We start from the raw sequence: 22,396 nt of genomic DNA, 5'->3' as shown, positions 1-22,396 counted from the left end.
TATCAGCCCTGAGCTCATAATGTATCTACTGCCTACCAAGTTTTGAATTTTTTTATATGTCGTTTTTCTCTCATCAGATCAGGCCAGTTCATTATTTGTTACTATGTTAATTAGAAAGCCGGTTTGGTTTAGTGGTTTAAGGCACCAGGCTAGAAAGCAAGATGCTGTGAAGCCTGCCTTAGCCATACAAAGTCAGCTGGGTAACTTTCGGCCAGTCATTCTCTCTCAGCCCTACGCACCTCACAGGGTTATCGTTGCACAGAAAACAGGAGGAAAAAGATATATGGGATATATTCTCTGCCTTAAATTATTTTAAAAAATAATAAAAATGAGAAATAAATTTTAGTAAATTAAACTTACCTTGATATAAGTGATCTTCTCTGAGTCCAGAGAAGAGTCCAGTCCATACCTGGTATCTCTGCCTCCTGAATTCTTTACTAATAAATTCTAATTTCTCAGTCCTCTAATCAGACACAATTTTTTCCCCCAGTTCAACACTCGCATGAACAATTTGCAGATGCCTTTTTAGTCTTTAGTCCCTCAGCCATGTGCTTGATAGTAAGGGAAGCACTGCTCCCTTTTCTCACCCCCAAATCAACCCCCCTGTATCAATTCTTTCCTAGCATCAAAGCACAGTTTAGGGTCTGCTTTAAAAAAAAAACAAATGAAGAAATTATCTACAAACAATGAGAAAGACAATGGCCATATTACTTTTAAAAAAAACATTCACATTTCTAATATCTTAAAGAATTTCCTTTCACTCTTGCACAGTTTCATTCATCTGTCCAAAATTTGGCTGAGATCATGTGCAAATAAAAGATTATTGCGGTTGTTCATATCAATTTTTCAGGGGGAGAGGGGAGGAAGCAACTCTTTTTAGATGTGGCTTTTTCCCCTCCATATTTTTGCTGGTCTGTGTACATTTTCAGCTGCCTTTTGCAGTTCATTGTGCACAATCTGGCCCTGTCTCTTGGGCTTCCCTTCACCTGGATGGCAGCTGTGCTTTCTAGGCAGTCCTCTGTGACATAGCTGAAGCCTGAGGTGCTACTTGACTAAGAATGGTGTCTCTCTCTCTGCTTATTTGTCTCCAGGCAAACGGAATCTGCTTCATTGCTGCTGCATCCCTTTCCCTTTAGAGGCTTCTGTTGCTGCCTTAAATTAATCTGTTTTGCTACATTTAAAAATAAGATTAGTAAATATAGATGCTTTGTTTTCTGGAGCCAATGGTAAACCATCCTGAACAGAAAGAAAGCCTTTTGGGTGACTAAGGGAGCAACCTTCTTTTACTGACCATCATCCTTTCTTTAAGAAAATATAGAAACCCTAATACAGGGGTGTCAAACTTGATTTCATTGTGGGCTGCGTCAGGGTTATGTTTGACCTTGGGGGCTGGGTAGGTATGGCCAAGGTATGCGTGGCCAGCTTGACATCACTCATTTGGGGGGCACCTGTGGTGGCCCAAGTGCTCTGTCAGAGAAAATGGACTCCCAAGTTCCATTTTCAGCTGTGATGGCTTTCTGCGGTCCCCCTGCCAGTGAAAACAGAGTCAGGAGGGCACTGTGGGCTGGTCTTTTGATGTTTCCAGGGTGGCCTTATGGGCTAGATCTAAGCATCCCGGGGCCAAATCCGGCCCACTGGCCTTGAGTTTGACATCCCTGCTCTCAGTTTGTAAAATGGAAAAGAGGAGATAAAAGCCAATCAAAATTTTCTTCGAAGGATCTCAATGATTTGTCTATCTGAAAAACTCTGACTGGCAATGACTGTTTAGATTGCCTTTCCTTAAGCCCGGTCTTCAAACTTGGCAATTTTAAGACTTCAACTCCCAGAATTCCCCAGCCAACATGTTTAAAGTTGCCAAGTCCCCAAGTTTGGAGACTCCTGTCTCATAGCATCCCACGGATGGATTGGACTACAGCTCTCACCAACCCCAATCAGAAAATAAATGGTTGCTTGACATAGAAGCGTTTAACTGGAGATAGCAGAGATTGAAAATGACCCTTTTTGCATATGGAGGAGAAGACAAATTTCCTTGAGATCCCATCAGGAGGCATAAGGATTGAAGCAATGTTTCTCAGGCCAGACACAGCCATTAAGAGTTATTGTGTAAACACCGAGCAGATGTTTTAACCCTGGTCAAAAATTCCTTGACACAAAAGGTGGGAGAAGAAAGCCTAGAGCAGACAAACAAAAGTCTCAGTTTCTGCATTTTGCAGTAGGCAAATCTTATCCATATGTTTCCTTTTTTTTTTTGGCCCACCCAAAAGCACTTATCTAATCTCTATGTGTCTCTGCTGTAAGCCACTTTCTGAATACAGGCTTAAGTATCTGGTTAAATCTGTTAAGATTTATTGCCATGTCTGATAGTGAACTCTGACAGTTGACTGATTCCCCACTGCTGAATCAAAATAAAATCCAAGGGTAGGTCATCACAAAACTATCATAGTGTGTCATTTTTCCTTCTCCCCTTGCTTTTTCCCAAGACAAGGAGTGACAGAACTGAAACAGCTTGAGAACACTTGAGTCTTGCGTGGCAAAATAAGAAGAGAAATGCTATGTTAACTCCAAGTGAAGTTATGGGAGATTCCACTTATATCATTCATAGATTAGAGACAAGACAAAAGCAGTATCAAGGCATTACTGCAGAATAACTCCTTGAAAGGACAAATTGGTGCTATGGTTAGAGGCAAATGATAAAAGATCTTCAGCCAGTGCACATTTCTATAATGCTGGGGGGAGAAATCTATGGATGTTTTCATACTTGAGAGTTAAAGTAGCTCTTTAAAGCTAGCTTTCTAATGCAAATGTAAAACTTACATTGCCAGAATGCTTATTCACACTACAAATGTTCTCTTGTTTTTCTGCCACATTATCAAGAAGATTGCAGTAGAGATTCAGAGGTGATGTGTGAAAATACCCTTCATTTCAATTTCTTTAAAAGGTACGGGAGAAACCAAGAAAAGAGCAAGTTTTCACATACAAGAAGGCAGAAAGGTGATAGTTCCAAAGGCTATTCTCATTAGAGCAAATAGTTTTAAAAGTTTGGATGATTTAGCAAATTGGTACATTTAACTGAATCACGATCAAATAAAAAATTACTTTGGAGTAGTAAGAATTAAATAGTTGGCTGTTTTTTAATTCCCTCGCAGAATAAAATATTTCTGTTTCTTATGCCATAAAAGGCAATGTAGGATCATAATTATTCTGCATGAACCTAATGCAGAAGATCTTCTTCCCCATGGCTTGAATCGGTTCCAAAAACTCCTATTGAATTGAAATACTTAATGTGACAGCCAAGGAAAATTTTGAAGCTATGAAGAATAGCACTTAGCAATCGCACTTCGATTTATATAGCCCTTCACACCCCTTCACAGCCCTCTCTAAGTGGTTTACAGAGTCAGCATATTGCGCCAACAATTTGGGTCCTCATTTTACCGATTTCAGAAGGGTGGAAGGCTGAGTCAACCTCGAGCCAGTGAGACTTGAACTGCCAAATTGCTGGCAGCTGGCAGGCAGCAGAAGTAGCCTGTAGTACTGCATTCTAACCACTGCACCACCACAGCTCTTTAATAAAGTATTTTAATAGAATAGATACATTACTTGTCTTCAGTTAATTTAACATACAATAGTTAGGGTAATGTAATCCATTGTGCTCTTTATCTTGGCCACACTCACTTCATCCAGGCCTTCTGAGTTTTTGGGACCAATCTCCAAATCTCAATTTAAAAAGGGTTTATATTGTGACCTAAGGCATATTTTTTGTACAGCTTGGCTAAAGGCCTAATTGCTGGCATTAAAGTCATCATTGTACCTCAGTGGAATAACAGTGAGAAATGACTTGGAAAAAGCTCCCAGTCTTAAATTTCCACAATTTCCCACCTGTAACCTATCCTGAATCTGTCCATATGGCTTAATTTTGGATTTAGGAATGGAGACAGGGTAGGAATGTTAGCAACTTACTTCCCAAAGTATGCCCATAGCCATTCTCTTCCTTTAAACCCTGCAAACCCTTCCCCTAAAGAAGCATATTTCAAGGTTCATTTTTAGTTTTGGCAGTTTAAAGGAAGGAGTGTTTGCATTTTGTGTTTTATTCCTATCCATAACCTCCCTGTATGGGCTAAAATATGATGTTATTTAATAATATTAAACGTCAGTACCTCTAACATCCACCTACTGCGGGATGTTAGTATTGGGGTCAGATTATATTGAATCTGGCATTTATTGCCCACCTTTTGAATTCTTCCCAAAGACCCGGGATAGGCAAATGTGATTGTTTGACGGTGTTAAAGCTATTGTCACAGGATGTAAGCAGTTCCAAGTAAAGCTCTTTTATTTTTCCAATTGATTGATGGTGATTTTGTCAATGCCTCTGGTGTCCGAGTGGGGCTCCAGATGTTTTACAATTGCACCCAAAGCACCTATTGCTATTGGTACTACCTTTGATAAAAACCTAACAAATAACTTAAATGGGTAAATAATTATGTGTCCAAGAAAAACATTACAGACATGACAGTTAGTGGTTCTGCATTTAAATGAAACAGTGACAATGTGAATGCAATTAATGCAGATTTAGTTTTGATCCTCATCCCACCACTATTCCGGGCAATGCAGCCTTTGACACATGTTTCTCTTTAACAAGGAAAAGCAATTTCTAGGTATTGATTCTACCGTGGCACAAAGGCCAACAGTTTTTCTTTTCCAAATGATAAAAGCAAAAAATATTTTGGAAAAGTCATACCAAAAAGTTTAGTGCTTGGAAAATCTGGGAATAAAAGAGTGTACAGAAAAATAATAGTAGCATTATATTTTCTGACCCATTATTCATCCCTATCCTGCAGTTTTCACCTCTGTACCCAGCCGCTGCCAGGCACCTGATTTTCTTGCATGCTAATAAGTGGCATAGACCAGTAGTCTCCAATTTTTACAGTTTGGCAGCCCATGAGGGGGGGAGAGAGGAACTGGCCCACGCAAGCTGGTGCAAGCTGGTGCAAGCTGGTGCAAGCTGGTGCAAGCTGGTATGTCTGTGCTGGCCACTGCTTGAGTGAGTAGAGCTGCATGCATGCATGTGACGGCCAGCTGCTTGTGCAGCCCAGTTCTGAACAGGCCACAGTGAGTAGTGGGCTGCTCTCCAGGAGTTGGGGACCCCTGATGTAGACTATGCCTCTTGAAGCTCTTCCTACACAGATTCAATAAATAGAAGAAAATACTATTAAAGATGTAGCTTAAATGCCACTCATGGCCTGGAAATGAAATAAAGGCAACAATATTAGAACCAGACAGCACTTACCGCGAGCAGAAAGTTTTTTGGTGTTTATTATCTTGGCAGCATATTCTTGTCCTGACAGCACTTTCACACATCTTCTGACAATGGAAAAAGCACCTCTGCAGGAATGAAAACAAAATATATGTGAGAAGTTTGGCCAAACAGTGGTATACCTATTGTACCTATTTCCTGTATTCTTATTCATGTTTATACTTATACCTATTATCTTGTAAGCGATTGACAAATAAAATAAAATAAAAATAAATTAAATAAATATTTGCCACCTAGAGCTGATCCTTTTATAACAGCCCTTTCCTACTTTCCAAGAGTCAGTTTGGTGCAATGGTTAACATGACAGACTGGAAACCAGGAATCTTGGTGTTCTAGTCCTGCCTTAGCCACAAAGCCAGCTGGATGACTTGGGCCTCTCAGTTCTTTCAGCCTCAAAAAGCAGAAATGCTACCAAGAAGACAATCCCTTATGGGACTTTACAGGTAGCAGCCAACACTTTAAATTGCACTCAAAAGACTGGCAACTATTTCAGCTCCTGCTGCAGTGATATAATGTGGTAGTATTGAGACTGCCCCAAAAACCTACAGGGCAGCCCCACGTACAGTAAATTACAGTAACTTGTTTTTGGACATGACAAGAGCATGTGTAACTGTCCTCAGGAGCTTCCACTTTGAGGTAAGGGCACTGATGAGCCAGTCAGAACTAGGCAAAAGTTCTCCTGGCCTTGGCTTCTAGCTGCTCCTTAATCAGAAGCTATGAGTCCAGGAGGACCTCAACTGCATACCCTATCAAAAGACAAAGATGATAATCTATATTTTTAATCTGTAGTGGGATCTCCCAAGAAATAATGCCACTGTTTGGACATGTCCCTGCAGTTTCCTTGGTAAGGTTTTGAGGAAGTGGTTTTTCATTGCCGTAAATAAATGACTGGCCCAAACTCCCACATCTGCTTACGTGCCTAAAATGGGACTAGAACTTATGTCCCCTAGTTTCTAGCCTGGTATCTTAATCACTACATCAAACTGACTCGCTGGCACTACAGGTAGTCCTCAACTTATGACCAGTCACTTAATGACCAAGGTCAGGCATATGACCAGTCACTTAATGACCAAGGTCAGGCATATGGCCAAAGACACAGTTAGAGTCCAATTCTTTATTAGTTTACCCCTAAAAGACAGAATCTTGCCAGACTAACGCCATAACTTTCTAACATAATAGGTACAAGCAAACTTGCAAATTCTAGGGTGTGGTTACACTGATCCTTTTCCTCCCTTCCCCATCCAGTTCAGGATTGAACATTCTGTTGTTTTGGACTTATATCTGGGAATTGCTGCATCCTCCCTTACTCATTCTCCAGCTGTAGATTCCATCACTCAGTTTCTAGTGTTAGCTACAGTTTCCAACAAAACACCCATTGGGGAAATGGATTCGCTTAAAGACTATGGTGTTTATTTAACAACTATCATAAACAATCATTGCAACTTTGATTCCAAACATGTGAGGCCTCGACTTACAACGGTAAAAATTTACAAGTGAAATTTTGGACTCATTCATGGGCATAAGTGGAGGGCTACTTGTACACTGAACTGGCAACAATTATTCTATCTAATATCTAATGTTTGTGATATTTGATATATATGCTATTTAATTGCTTTTACTTTATTGTTGTTGTATTATTATTTGGTTTTAGGTATTTGATTTCTTTTTACGCTGTTATTGTTGTAAGTGAATTACAAGATCCAATACTATACAATATGTGTAGTGCTGGATCTTGTAATTCTCCTTCTACTGTTTACTAAAGATTTTTAGAGCGTTCTGGATCCAATTCTGGAATTGATCTATATCTCATGAACAGTAACTATCAACAATGTAATTTCCCTTTAAAGCCCTCCAAGTGCCAAATTTGAAGAACCACAAACTGCAAAAGATAATTATCAAATTTTGTATAATTAATTATAGCTAGGGGGTATTTTACTTGTCATGCAATATCGGATGAAGCAGAGAAGAAAGATATAAGAGCAAAGTATTTGCTCTGAAGAGCTTGACTAATTTTAAAATGGCACCTGTCAATATCTGTTTAAGCATGATATACTTGATATACTTGGCAGCAAGATACAGTACACTAAAAGAGAATAATTATATTAAACTTAAACAGCAGATAGCACTAGATTTGGAGAAATGGGAAAATTTACAACTGTCATTTATAAGGAGAATATCAACAATCAAGATGAATATATTACCCAGAATTTTATATTTCTTTCAAACAATTCCAATTAGGCTTGGAAAAGAGTACTTCGAAGATTTAAATAAAATTGTGTTGAAATATATGTGGCAAGGTAAGAAAGCAAGAATAAAGTTAAAACTTTTTCAAGATGCTAGAATAAGAGAAGGATTTGGTTTGCCTAATTGGGAGTTGTATTACCAAGCTACAAATTTGATGTGGGTTAAGGAATGGATAACATTAAGAAATACTAGATTGTTGTCATTAGAAGGACATGATCTGTTGTTGGGGTGGCATGCTTTTTTATGGTATAAAGGAACTAAAACACAGGGGTACTTTAGAAGACATTATATACGGGAATCTCTGTGGTTAAATTGGGAGAAGATTAAAAGACAATGTTATTTGAAAATTCCAGTCTGGTTATCGACTATTGAAGCATTTTCTTATCCTATAATATACAAAAAGGAACAAACAGTTAGATATGGTGAAATATTGAATGAAAAGGGTGAACTTAAATCTATACAAAAACTAGAGGAACAAGGTATAAAGATGAATCGGTTTTCATATGTGCAAATACATTCAAGGTATGATAAAGATTCTAAAACGGAAGGTTTCTATGATAAACTGACTGACTTAGATAAGATTTTGACAAGTACTGATGAAAAGGTGATAAAAATATTGTATGGATATTTATTAGAAATTAAACTAGAAGAAGAACAAGTTAAAGAAACTATGATTGCTTGGGGGAAGAATTTTGGATATGGGATTGATCTTGAGAAATGGCAAAAATTGTGGTCTCAAAATTATAAAATGACAATGTCAACAGCATATAAAGAAAATTTGTATAAGATGTTTTATAGGTGGCACTTTCCCCTGACAAGAATAGCAAGAATGTTCAAGAATAAATCTGAAAAATCTTGGAAATGTCATCAGACACCTGGCTCATATTACCATATGTGGTGGACTTGTGCAGATGATAAAAAATACTGGACTAAAATCCACATGTGGTTGGAAAAAATGACAAAAAAGCATATAGATTTGAAACCAGAAATATTTTTATTGGGAATTTTACCTGAAATATATAGTAAAACTTGAAATACCTGATTGTAAATGTATTAACAGTGGCTAGGATTGTATTTGCTAAAAACTGGAAAAATGAGAAAGTACCATCACAGGAGGCAATCATTAAGAAAATATTGGAAAGTGCTGAAATGAGTAGATTGACATTTGAAATTAGAGAACAAGATGATAAACAATTTTATAAAATTTGGGATCTATTCTATCAATGGTTAGACAATAAAATATAGTAATGAAATATGTAGACTTTTAGAAAATAATAAATATATAAAGATGTATTCTTTTCTAATTTTATCTACAAAATGATTCTAGGATAGATCAGGGACGATGATATGAATTGTTATAAAACAAATTAAGTAAAATATGATCATTTTGGAAAACATGAATGAATAAAAGTATAGTTAAATGATTGATTAATAATGATATTAATGTATTTAATATATTGATTGAAAATACGAGATTATATACAATGTAATTATAATTGAAGACTATGAAATGGAAGCACAAAACAATTTGTAAACCAACTGGCACACTGTATGTACATATATGGAAGATGATTTGATGTTTTTATGTTTTGTTTGTTTATGTTTGTTTTAAAAACCAATAAAAAAATTAAAAAAAGAAAAAGAAAAACACAGCGTGCTCGTACCACTGAAGACAAGACAATGTTGCTATTGAAAAAATGATAAGCTAACTATTTGATTACCCATAGAAAAGCAAAATGCCAGTTTATATCAGTTTTAGGGTCATCCTTGAACTTAATATCTTTCTGCTCCTCACATGCATCCTATACACTTGCTTTCATTTTATATATTCATTGATCCATCCATTAACATGCAAGCACACATATTATTTATCTATTATCTACCATTTATCTCTATCTCCTCTCTAACATCTCTGTCTCTACCCTTGTTCTGCTCATCTTCTCATTTCTCTTGGGTCATTGGTGGTCCTATAACAAAGACAGATGAAAAGTACCTCCGGAAGAAATAGGAAAGAAGTTATGAAGCTCACTGAAAAAAATTAGTGACTTCTTCCATACGGGAATTAAATCTTTCAGGACGTTTGGAGATTTGATTCTGCATCAGTGCTAAGAGCACCATTGCTGAAGCTCCAGCGGCCATCATCTAAATATCCCTACAAATTTACCATTTGAGATCCCATTTTAAGGGATTGTTAAGAAATGCCCAGGGGATCCTTAATAGGCACCATGAAAAGACTTCACAAATATAATGATTTTTCCCCAAAACCAGATGCTATTCACAGGTGGGGAAACTTGAGACAGGAAATTGACAGGAAATTGCTATTTATATATGGATCACAGCAATAGCTTGCTCTTTCTCCAAGAAATTTTACACCATAACATAGAAATATTGTGGAAAAATATAGCTTTCCCAAACAGAACTGAATGCCTGAAGAGAGACGATTTCTTTCTGAATTCTTCACCCATTGTGGCAATGTCTTGAGACCAAAGTGAAGAAAAAAGACTTCCTAAGTACAGACGTTAAGAATGTCTTTCCAATCTGATATGCCCAACATCAGTGGTGGGATTCAAATTTTTTTACTACCAGTTTTGTGGTTGTGGCTTGGTGGGCATGGCAGGTGAAGGATACTGTAAAATCTCCAGTCAGAGGTGGGATTTGTTGGTTCTCCAAACTACTCAAAATTTCTGCTATCAGTTCTCCAGAACTGGTCAGAACCTGCTAAATACCACCTCTGGCCAACATGTATTTGATCAAACCAGGGATGTATTTGCACTCAAATGACATTGGAAGGAGATAATATAATGTGAAAAACACAAGGAAAAGAATCTCCCTATTATAGAAAGCAACGATTTGTTTCCTGCCATCAAACATTTGGCACACTCAGAGTATTTTACATTGTGTTTTCCCCACCCCACCCTCAATGGTGACTTTTTCCACTGAGGGAAAGCATTCAATACCTTCTGTCTTATCAAATGTCTCCCAGCACAAATGGCAATATGTTCCATGTATAATGCATTTTAATGAAAGAAAGAATGTTGCCAATCTGGATTTTGAAAAATCCACATTACTTCGGCTTTCTCAGAAAAGGTTATAAAATATGGTGACTCTATCTACCCACATTAAGATAAAAATAAAATTACACTATTGTTTCTGGATAATATAGTTCAGTTGCCATTTTATGAGTTTCTTCAAAGAACTGTTTCTTTCCATTTATTTCTTGAATGTAGCTAGAAGCCTGTCAAGCTGCAAAAACAAATTAAACTTTGAGTTTTCTGTGGAAATGTTCTATTGAAAAAAAACACAAAACTAAACTTCACCAAGGCCATGTAATAGGAAGCATTCTTCCAGTTCTCCTTTAATCCAACTTATCTATCCTCACCATAAGTAAATTGGCTCCCAGAATCCTAGGGGTGCTGTAAATGTAAGATAATTGTTTGTAGAGAAGAATAAAAATCTTAAGATGGCAGCCATGGCTCTACAAAGCCTCACTCTTCTATGTGTGTTGCACACATGTTCTATGTAAAAAATGAATAAGGCTTCAACATAACCAGACTTTGACTTTTTTGATCTGTTCCCCAGAGGCTCCTACTACAAAGCTTGGCCAATTCCTTTCTGAACCTTTCATCCATCCACTGATTTAGAAACTAATAACTCCAGCTTCATGACCATGTCATTCTTTCTGCTGAGTAGTCCTCTACTGGATAATGTGTCAAATGATTTCAGATGTGTTTCACTGAAAACAGCAATAGTTTCAGAGAACACTTTGGGGTTGAGGGTCTCTAACTTTGTAACACCATACACCAGTGGTGGGGTTCAAATTTTTTTACTACTGGTTCTGTGGGTGTGGCTTGATAGGCATGGCAAGGGAAGGATACTGTAAAATCTCCATTTCCACCCCACTACTGGTGGAAGGTTACTGCAAAATCCCATTCCTTCCTCAGACCACTAATAAGCTTTCCAGTTCCGTTTTCCTGTGCAGGGCAACAAAAGAAGACCCAGCCGATCAGCTGGGACTCAGGAGGCAGAAAATAGATGGGGGCAGAGCCAGTCAGAGGTGGTATTTGCTGGTTCTCTGAACTACTCAACATTTCTGTTACTGATTCTCCAGGACTGGTCAGAACCTGCTGAATATCACCTCTGCCATGCACCCTTAAATGATAAATGAACACAACTGGAATTAAGGATTGAGTAAGAAATAAATTATGCTATGTGCTTTTAGTCATCACTTTAACCTGTACATAGTCAGGAGTTTTCAAATTGAATGCCCTTTGCATTACAGGCAAAATGAGGTCCAAGCCGAAAGCAGGTTTGACAATGCATCCATTTTGGCTGAACATTCTGAGTGAAAACATTTCTCAAAACAGACAGATCCATCCAAGCTGCTTACAGTCCCTTACAGCTCCTAACCCTAACCCTAGTACTCTAGCATTATTGAACTCACTTCTTCCGTTTGTATTTGTATTCCAGAGAAACCTGATCTGGGAAAATATAATTGGTCTGCTCTGGACATCTGATGGATACTAGCTCAATATCAGAGTCAATGGTACATTACCCTATTCAAGAGGCCATCTCTGGGTCCCACCGTTCTGGACAATACTTTGTTCTGTCTCTAACTGCCTTTTTAAGGAGGCTTGTTGAGAAGGTCAGCTTATACTGCACAAGGATATTGGGAGAAATATTTATGCCGGTCCTTTTCAGTGGGCATCAGGCTGGGAAGTAGCAAGGCAATTACATTAGTTGCATGTACAGATGACCTTTGGTGAGTCTGGGATATAGATTCTGGCCATTTCAGTGTTCTTTAATACTACTGATTATGTTATCCTTCTGGATCAGCTTTAGGGGTTAGGGGTTGGAGGCATGATTTTGTGGTTGGATCTCCTTCCTTTGAAGCTAATTGGTGTTGGTAGGAAGGGCTGAACTAGTACTAAATCCCTGTTTTGCAGGATTCCTTGGGGCTCTATGCTCTCCTTTCCCATTTAATACCAGCTGTCAGTGTTCCAAAGAAACTCCCCAATTCCATTCAGCATTCAAAGTCCATCCAAGTAAGAATTTATTAAAGAAGTCATGTTGGCACATCTGGGAAAACCCGAATCTGAAACTTCCAGGTTTTCCCTTCCCCAAGTGAAAATGAAAGATCCATCCCCTGCACCATCAGTCCATCACATGGCCCAAACAGAACATCATTCTATCTGAAGCCAAATCTTCACCCATTCCCATCCAGGTCCAGGATGACATGGCCTTGACTTTTGAGAAGAATGTCTACTACTCGCTAAGTATTCCTCTCTGCCCAAATTCTCAGGCACTAACTGTAGCAGCCTCGAAGCTTCTGAAATATATATATGGCTAATACAAATATGGCTTCCATGGCTGACACCAACATAACACTGTTGGATGAGGTTATCCATAAGTACAAGATTAATGTTATCATACACTGATGATATACATTTCTATCAAGGACCATTGAAGTGTGTCATCAACTTTCATTCCCAGTATCTGGATGTGGATGAATATAGTAGGCTTTGGCTCAACCTAGCTGTGGGTTTTAGGGGTTTTGTTTTAGGGTTGTCAGCTCTTCAAGTTAATCCAGACCAAGAAATTACATCTACTCAGAGCACTAGGACTTGGAAGGCAGGGCATGTTGCATCCCAACTATCAAGGAAGGGGTGGGACCTAGGAAAAAGATCATTCCCCAGAGATAAGAAGGCTCTTCATTCTGTTGCTCTTCTGCAAGGCCTTGAAGACATGGTTTTGTCACTGGACTATGGAACCCCATTCAGAGTGATCAGGAATCACTATGTGTGAGTTGAGCAACTATATACATTTATTAATAAATAAATACTTCCTTTATAATTATAGAATTTTAAAAATCCTTCTCCTTCTCCCATCTTTACATTCCAGAGAACAATGGAGAGTCAGGTTTGAGATGCTTTCCATCTCTATTCCTGCTTTGACTTGGATTTCTCTTGTCTAGACTACAGCTATTCCTCCACTCTCTCAATGTTATTTTCACACTCCATTACAGGCCCTTGTAATGGGGTCCCTGGCACCTGAAGTTTCTCCATCTTTACTTCTAGATGTTACATTTCTCCAGATAGAACTGCTTGAAGAGCAGGTGGCAGGAGGACTTCTAACACAACTCATCTTCATACTAGTTGCATCCATTCCAGGATTAGGAAGTGCTTGCTCATGGTCTTTCTGTCTTGGTTATCGGCTCCTGTAGCTTCAGAAACTACAGTTGGTCTGGAATGTAGCAGCATAGATAGTTGTGAATACATCATTGTACATTCATGGGACATTATTATTATTTTCTGATTTCACTGCCTTCCTTTAGGTGGTGCATACAATTCAAGGTGCTTATTAACACTATAAAATCCTGCATGGCTCAAGCTGCAGGACAGCTTATCTTCAGTTGTCTGCTCATCCCATGACATCCAACTCATAGGGGATGTTTTGGATTTTATCTGTAAAACAATGTTACGTAGCAGGATTTAAGACACAAGCCTTTTCATTCATGAAGACTGCCCTTGAGCATAGCATAGTTCTGATATTCAGTTGGTCCCAACCTTGATGTTCTTCCATAAAGCTTGACAAACCTGTTTCACACCTGCCCTGCTGCCCAGCCCTAAGATAGGACATTGGGTGAGCCCAACTGCTGAATGGTTTGGAATGTTGTACACATTATACTTTCCTTTCCATCCACCCATCCCATTTTGAGCTGTTTTACACTTCATTTTTGTGGTTCTGTATTTTTTATGTTCGTTGCTCACTTTTTTTTTTTTTTTTTGGTCTTTTAAAGGCTACATTCATTGCCCAGAGTCATAACTGGTGAAATGGGTAGCCATAAAAATATTGCATGAACAAACAAATACAGCAGTTGCCTAAGGATATGTTTACAGATCTGTGTCACAAGCTTGTGGGACAACATCAAACACCATATTCTGCACTCCAATTTGCAGTCTGTGAGCTTGGTAACTTGTGTCTAATTAAGAATTTTGCATACGCTTGCTTATTTTGCTTAATTTATTTCAGGCCTCCTTGAAAAAAACCAAATCAAATCAAAATTACATAATTTAGGAATGAATAAAATCTGCTCGTATTCTGTGGGCTTCTTATTAATTCCCTTAAGTCAACCACTTTATACAGAAAATAAAATCCGATGTCAGATTTACACTTTTGGCACGTGGAACAAAATAAGAACAATTGTGTAATCTCCTTATTAAGAAGAAAGATTAAATGGATCCTGACATTAAGCATCCTTGCTCTCTGCAGAACTGAATGGAGACATCTAGTACTTTTCCTTGATTTAATAATTGCTTTTTACATCTTTTTTACTTTGTTTTGTTTTCATCTCTCATTCTCTCTTCCCATTCCCATCTCTTCTGCTTCCCCATTTTTTCACCATGACCCTCCTCCCATTCCCTTCCCCATTCATTATTCACTTTTCACCAACAATATTTTTATTCTTGTTGTTCATTGAGACAAATAAATCTTTCATTTAAGAATGCATCAGTACCAGCTGGAAATACATATGACTTATTAATGTCCCATTTTATAACAGTTATTCTTTTTCTAACAGTTTTACCTTCAGTAGGTAATGCAGTAGGTCACAACCACTTTCTTTTACAAAGATAAGGGCTATGTCTGTTCTTAATATAGCTTTTTGTGTTTTAACTCTATTATTTAAGTGGAAAGCACAGTTGCCAAGATATTCAGGAGGGTTTTTTTAGATAGATCAGAAATATGTCTAAATATACAAGAGTACTTTTTTCACTATGACTCCACAGATTGGTGATTAAGGGTATTATCACTAATCTCTGATAAGTAGGTTATTTAAAAAAGAAAGAAGGAAAGAAAGAAATTGACATAAACCTACTATATTTTTGAGATCAAAAGTCTCTAGTTTTATGGAAGATAAGTGCATTTTACAAGGGCTTTGACTATATCGTATAATCAATAACACTATGCTTGTTTGAAAGAATGCCAATGAATAACAAAAGTGATTTTATAATGTTTTGGCTTTTATTTTTGATAGGGTGAATATGTATTAGCCCTTTTTGACAGCATATGTTTTTTTAGATTTAGAGAGATCAAACAATTTTAAAATGTGTTTGAATATCTTTTAGAATATTTCTGATGGCAGTTATGTACTAATGCAGATGTTTTAAAGTCATTGTACTTGAAAAGCAAGTAAGCATTTTCATCTATTTGCTGCATTGCAAATGTGTTAATATTTACTATATATTTTCATGTCTTTAAGTTTGCGTTTCACAGTTCCTTGAAAGGGGCATCAAGCCAAAACCTGCCAGACCTGACAACTACAGTTTAAAAAAACCCAAATCTTCATTGGGGATTCCAATGTATTCTCTTTTTTCTCCTTTCTATTTTTTTAACGCTTACACTTCATTCCTTGTTTACTAGGAAACATGTCTTTTCCCAGAAGCTCTCAGACACATTTGTCAATGGAAGGGGCTACAAGTGTACTAACTCTTGATAGGAAAGTTGAGTTGAATTGCCAAGTGACCTTTCAGTCCTTATCTATATAGCCTACTACTTTCAGTCAAAAAGCCCGTGATTTCCTTCTTCAGGCTGACCTGAGCGCCCGGATCAACTCTAGAACAGGGACGATGCTCAACTGAGCCTATTCAGCTGAATCAGATTTGGGGATGTGTTATTTAAGAATTCTGGGAAAACTGAGAGCAGTCACTGAGAAGTTATTACATAATTTACTGACTAGAGGAAGGAAGGCAAGACCACTTATCAGGGGTTAGTGATAAGGGGGAGGGGAGGAAGTCACTATGATGATCCTGGCCTTGGGCATTTTGGAAAGAAAGACCCTCAACTCCATTTGTAGCAAAAGGTATGCTTTTATTAAAGCCGAGTGGTTACAACGTAAAGATCTAAGAACTCCTGTGTAAACCTAATACAGTGGAACCTCGTGTTGCGAATGCTCCTGTTCACGACCAAATTGGGTGGAGAACAAAAAATCCACCTGATTTTTGAACTGGGTCATGATTCAAAAATCAGGTGGTGAACAAAATCGGCATGGAAAGATTCCCTTTCCATACTGATTTCCCCTTCGGCACCATTTTTTTTCTGCATTCATGTGCAATTGGTCATGCTTCCGGACATGACCAAATCGGGTCATGACCAGAGTCCAGGAACAGATTACAATCATGACCAGAGGCTCCACTGTATTTTTCCCTTCACCCAGGCCCTCCCCCTTGGCCTTCCTGTTGTGTCCAGTGAGGTTCAAATTAGTTGTTTTGGTAACAGATCTAAAGTTTGGCACCTCTTTGATGGGTGCTTGCATTCTGTTCCCATGCTTGTGTCCTTGGATCATTCAACCAAAGTTTCTGGTTGGCACCTCTGTCATTCCCACCTCCCCATATCTATCTATCCCCCTCCCCACATGACAGGCTGTCATCAATGTGAAGCAGGGCTGAAGCGATGTGATGACAGATCTGATACCCTGACCGGAACCTACAAAATTATTTGTATTAAATATTCATATAATAATATATTATATTATTATATTCATATAATATATGATAATAATATAATATTCAGATGGTGAAGGCAACAGAATAGAAACCAGGAGCCTGGTGAGTTCTAGTCCCTCCTAGCCATGAAAGACATCTGGATGGTCATGAGCCAGTCACTTTCTCTAAGTCCAATTCACCTTACAGGGTTCACATTAAGGGGGAAATAGGAGGAGGAAGGAGTATTAGATATGTTCACTGGCTTGAGTTGGTTATTAAAATAACAAAGGTGGGATATAAAGAAAACGAATCATTGCTGTAATATTCTCTTCATCTTCCCCTCCTGTACTTCATGTTCCCCGATGCATTCATTTACAGACTCTGTCTACCCATCATGCCCTTTATGTTGTGCACAGGTGTCAAACTCATGCCATCACATTGTTGTCACATGTCATATTGTGATGTTTTTTCCCTTTGCAGAGCTGGGGTAGGTGTGGCCTGCATGTGACATATCTGGCCCACGGGCCACCAGTTTGACACCCTTGATTTAGTGTTTCTTCTACATCCACCTGCTGTATTCTTTCTTTCACACCCATTCTATCTATCTATCTATCTATCTATCTATCTATCTATCTATCTATCTATCTATCTATCTATCCTTCCTTTTCATTCATCCATTGGGTTCTGTCTTCTTCAAACTTCTACCATACATGTGCTTTCTTCCACCCAACTACCACATTCTCTTTCTCTTTCTACCATTTATCTACAGTATACATGGTCTTCCTCCTTCCAATTCTCCCACCATATATATGTTCTCTTTCCTCATTTCTTAGTATCATTTTCTTTCTTCCTCACCAACTCCAACTTTTCCCCAACACTGGCCATGCAATGCTGCCTTCACAAAGCCAGAAGAAGAAAGGAGAGTGGTTATACCAGTTGTGGAAAGTAAGCTTTGCATCAGGAATCTGGTGGCTATGAAGCATCTAGTGCCCCAAGACTAATTCACAAGTTGGCTCGCTGTTTTTTTAAAGCTGAGGACTGATGTTCCAGTTGCCAGGTTTTAATAGTGGATTGTATATCCTAAATGGGCAGCCCTAATGTCACTGAAAAATACATAAATTCAAATTTCACTTGGCTCCTTTCTTCTTCCTTATAATTTGCATTCAGGATAGTCAGGCATTCACTAGTGATTTGAGACTGTTTGGAGAACCACACGTGACAATATTTTCAAAGCCAAAATAGCAACTTAAGGAGAAGCCTGCAGCCTGCCACTTGCTACTGGAAAAATCATCACAGCCGGATTACTCCAGGCTACCTTCTATTAAGGGGGATGTGGTGGCTCAGTGGCTAAGATGCTGAGCTTGTCGATCAGAAAGGTCGGCAGTTCTGCGGTTCAAATCCCTAGCACTACGTAATGGAGTGAGCTCCCATTACTTGTTCTAGCTTCTGCCAACCTAGCAGTTTGAAAGCATGTAAAAATGCAAGCAGAAAAATAGGGACCACTTTGGTGGGAAGGTAACAGTGTTCCGTGCATCTTCGGCATTTAGTCATGCCAGCCACATGACCATGGAGACATCTTTGGACAGTGCTGGCTCCTTGGCTTTGTAACAGAGATGAGCACCACCCCCTAGAGCTGGAAATGACTAGCACGCATGTGCGGGGGGAACCTTTACCTATTTTCTATTATCAACCTTTCTGCTAGGAAAAAGGTCTGCTAGATCAACCCCAAAATGAATATAAGTAGGGAATGGCCAAGACACTTCTGATATGCAACTCCCCTCCATTCTGCATACACACACACCCCTTTCAAAAACATAAAATTATGTCAGATTGAAAAAATGTGCAATAATATTTCATTGCATTTAGGTCCTTTAAACTGTTTATTCTGTGTATGGAAAAACATACAGCATTATTGCTAAGTGAGGATAAGAGCATCATGGGAATGTTGCAAGCCCAAGTGCTTGATACAGCTTCCAGCATATATCAGTTATTCTTTGTGAATGTTAAGAAATGAATGGTTAATTATATTATATTATATTATATTAATTAATTTAATGGAAATAAAACAGGTGCTTTTTAAAAAAAAACTTGATCTTTTCTTTTTAGTGGCCTCTACTGCAGAAGTGGGATTCAAATAATTTAACAACTGGTTCTCTGCCCTAGTGATTTCTTCCAACAACCAGTTCACCAAACTGCTCAGAAAGTTAACAACCGGTTCTCCCGAAGTGGTGCAAGCTGGCTGAATCCCACCAGTGCTCTGTGGGTACTCAATATAATGGACACTATGCCTTTTGTGGCTGACTGTATTGATGGTTCACTGCCCAGGCAATAGATCTGACACTGGTTGACTTCCAGCAGTATAATTTCCACAAATACTATAAATGTGGCTCTTTCCATTTTTCTAGGATGATTTGTTGTTGTTGTTGTTGTTGTTGTTGTTGTTGTTATTATTATTATTATTATTATTATTATTATTATTATTATTATTATTGCCTTTTCCTACTTGTTTATATTCCTCTAAAAGACTGGAAACAATTTGTCTGAAAAGAATTTTACATGAAAGCAAAGAAGGCAAATTTACTTGTGGATGCATCTTAAGATACAGGTTTCTCCTTTTCTTGCTTTTTTTAAATAATCTTCTTGGCTAAGGTACTCTGAACACTAACATTTTTAATAAGCCCTTTCTTCCTTATAATATGCACCTTGATCTTTCATTTGTAATAGGGACAAATGCAGTTGTGGGATTAAAAAAAAAATATTACCAGTTCTGTGGGCATAGCTTGGTGAGTGTGGCAGGGGAAGGATACTGTAAAATCTCCATTCCCTCCTCACTCCTGGGGAAGATTACTGCAAAATCCCATTCTCTCCCTACCCCACTAACCTGCTTTCTAGCTCCTAACAAAAGAAGACTCAGCCAATCAGCTGGGACTTGAAAGGCAGAGAATAGATGGCGGTTTAGGGCAGTCAGAGGTGGTATTTTCCGGTTCTCCGAACTGCTCAAAATTTCTGCTACCAGTTCTCCAGAACTGTTCAGAACCTGCTGAATACCACCTCTGGACAGATGGGATTTATTTTATTTATTTATTATGCCTTTGAGTCAATGACAAATCTCTGCAGTTTTTCTTGGCAAGATTTTGGAAGTGGTTCCTTCCTAGAGCTGAGAGTGAGTGACTGGCCTAAGATCATTCAGTTGGCATTATGGCGAAAGTGGAACTGACAGTCTCCTGATTTCTAGCCTGGTGCCTTAACCACTATATCAAACATTGTATAGAATCAGGGAATCTGTTAGATCTCTTCTAAAAAAAAACCTCCTCAGAACCCAAGGTATTCTTTCTGCTTCACCTAAACTGGGGATTTTACAGGCTGCTGGTGACACCCAAAATATATTTTGGCTACCTTTACATCTTCTGAGTGCGCTGCAACATTGATGGTTTAAAACTTTGAGAACCTCTCCTTATCTCCCTCCAAAAGTTGAAGTAAACAAAACAAAAATGTGGCCATCCACAGTGGGTTTTTTATTCTGAAAATAAATTAATGACTCTTAGGTAGGAAATGGTAAAGCAGAACAGGAACTGTATTAGCTAGGACAGAACCTTAAAGTGCCTGTTTATTGCAGATTTCTATGGTGTTGTAGAAACACTACTTGCTTACAAAAAAAAAGTCTTATTTAATGGGCCCAAAAGCTGGAAACAAGTTTAATTTAGCTCACTGCAAGGAGTTCGATCCTCACTGGCTCAGGGCTGACTCAACCTTCTATTCTTCCAAGGTTGGTAAAATGAGGACCCAGATTGTTGGGGGCAGTATGCTGACATTGTAAAACCATTCAAAGAATGCTGTAAAGCACTGTGAAGAGGTATATAAGTGCTGTTGCTGTTACTATTACTATCTTCAGCACAAGCCTGTTCCCCTCTGTCTTCCTCCCTATAGCCTGTTCCATAGATAAGGATAAATAATTGATTTTCCCACTGGGGTGCGAGGTCATTTAAATATAAACCTTATTTCAAATAGGAACCCAACAGGATATGAACAAGAGAAGTAGCCTGTGTGCATTGAAATTGGCAGAATGAAGCAAATCCTCACACAAAAACGTTCCTGGCTTGGAACCACCATTCCTGGTCACATGACAGCTAGACCTAGAAGTGAACAGGGTTTGGGGACAGGAGAGCAGAAGAAAGCAAGAATAGTATGTCACTGCCTGAGATCCTCTTGCTTGCTCTTCACAGTGGAAAGCTAAGCATTATTCTTTGTCAGTGAATTATGAAGATAATTAATACTCCATATGTTTCAGAGGACCAAAGATTTAATTTGAACGGCGAAAAAGGCATATTTCATTTCTCCTCCATGGAGGAGCCACTGCTCCCTTTCCATTCCCCCCTCCCCTTCGATGCTTTTGTCTAAATCATCCCTGCTTTTCCAGCAGCCGGAGAGGAGGAAGTGAGAATCTTTCTGTGACAATTTCTCCTTAACAGACACCAGTACCTGGCTGGAGTAGGAGGGCAGGTGGGTGGAAGCAAAGATGATACTCACTCAATTCCCAGAGGAGTTCATTAGTGCATTCAAGCTTCAACTGCACACACTACTTCTTTGGAGCTATAGCTCTCTTACAGCTGCTTTGCACCTGTGGTGCCATGCTAGATTTGATAATGGGGTTGCCTCTTCCAATCCCCACCTGACTGTAATACATTAAGTTCATAATATCCATTTTATTGATTCCATCTCCTATTCAGGATTGCTCCCGCAGCTGTTTATTTCTGCCTGCTATGCTTAGATTAAGTGCACTATAATTGGGGCATGACACATTAGCTACAGCTGATAAGCAGCTGCTCCTGTACATAGCAGCTCCTTATCTCTTGTATCTCTATAGTTAGCAATGCAAATTAGGTGACATCACAGATTTCCCCACATGGCTTTAGGGCTACCCCAACCCAAGAGAAAGCATTTCTTCCAGAGAAAGACTTCATTCTAGTGCAATAATCTTAAAAGACAACAACGTACAGACACTTTTAGCAAAGAAAAAGTATAACAATGCAGCTCTTGTAGAAAAAAGATAGCCCATCCACGGCAGGTTTTTGCAAACTTGTAAAGAGGCTCCTTAATGGCTGGAGACTAGTTGCCATGGCAATGCAAATTATATTAAGAAGAGGCTCTTTCTTAAAAGGATGTATTTTGGTTCGTCTATGCAAGGAGATGGTAACAATACCCCTTAACTTCAGAAGTTTGCACACACAAAAAACACTCCGAAAAAATTACTGCTGGGTGACAAAAAAACAAACAACAATGGACTCTAAGGGGGATGTAACAAGGAACATGGTTCCCCTGGATAATTAATTGTTTATAACATTTGGGATTATTTTATGGAAAT

At 38.5% G+C, this 22,396-nt stretch overlaps 1 protein-coding gene across 6 annotated transcripts in view; it reads right to left on the bottom strand.

Annotated features, from left to right (window-relative positions):
- The window catches only part of CAMK2A (calcium/calmodulin dependent protein kinase II alpha), a 153,258-nt gene that overhangs the window by 112,667 nt on the left and 18,195 nt on the right, over positions 1–22,396 (bottom strand). For all 6 annotated transcript variants that reach the window (XM_026696603.2, XM_087924281.1, XM_087924284.1 and 3 more), the window contains exon 2: positions 5,285–5,379. In XM_026696603.2, coding sequence (XP_026552388.1) covers positions 5,285–5,379 — 95 coding nt within the window. The remainder of the gene's footprint in view (positions 1–5,284; positions 5,380–22,396) is intronic.

This window comes from Pseudonaja textilis, chromosome 2, assembly GCF_049901715.1.
Source record: "Pseudonaja textilis isolate UNSWEBS1 chromosome 2, rPseTex1.2, whole genome shotgun sequence".
Lineage (NCBI taxonomy): Eukaryota > Metazoa > Chordata > Lepidosauria > Squamata > Elapidae > Pseudonaja > Pseudonaja textilis.
The sequence above is the reverse complement of the archived record's forward strand: the minus strand, read 5'-3'. Positions and strand labels throughout refer to the sequence as shown.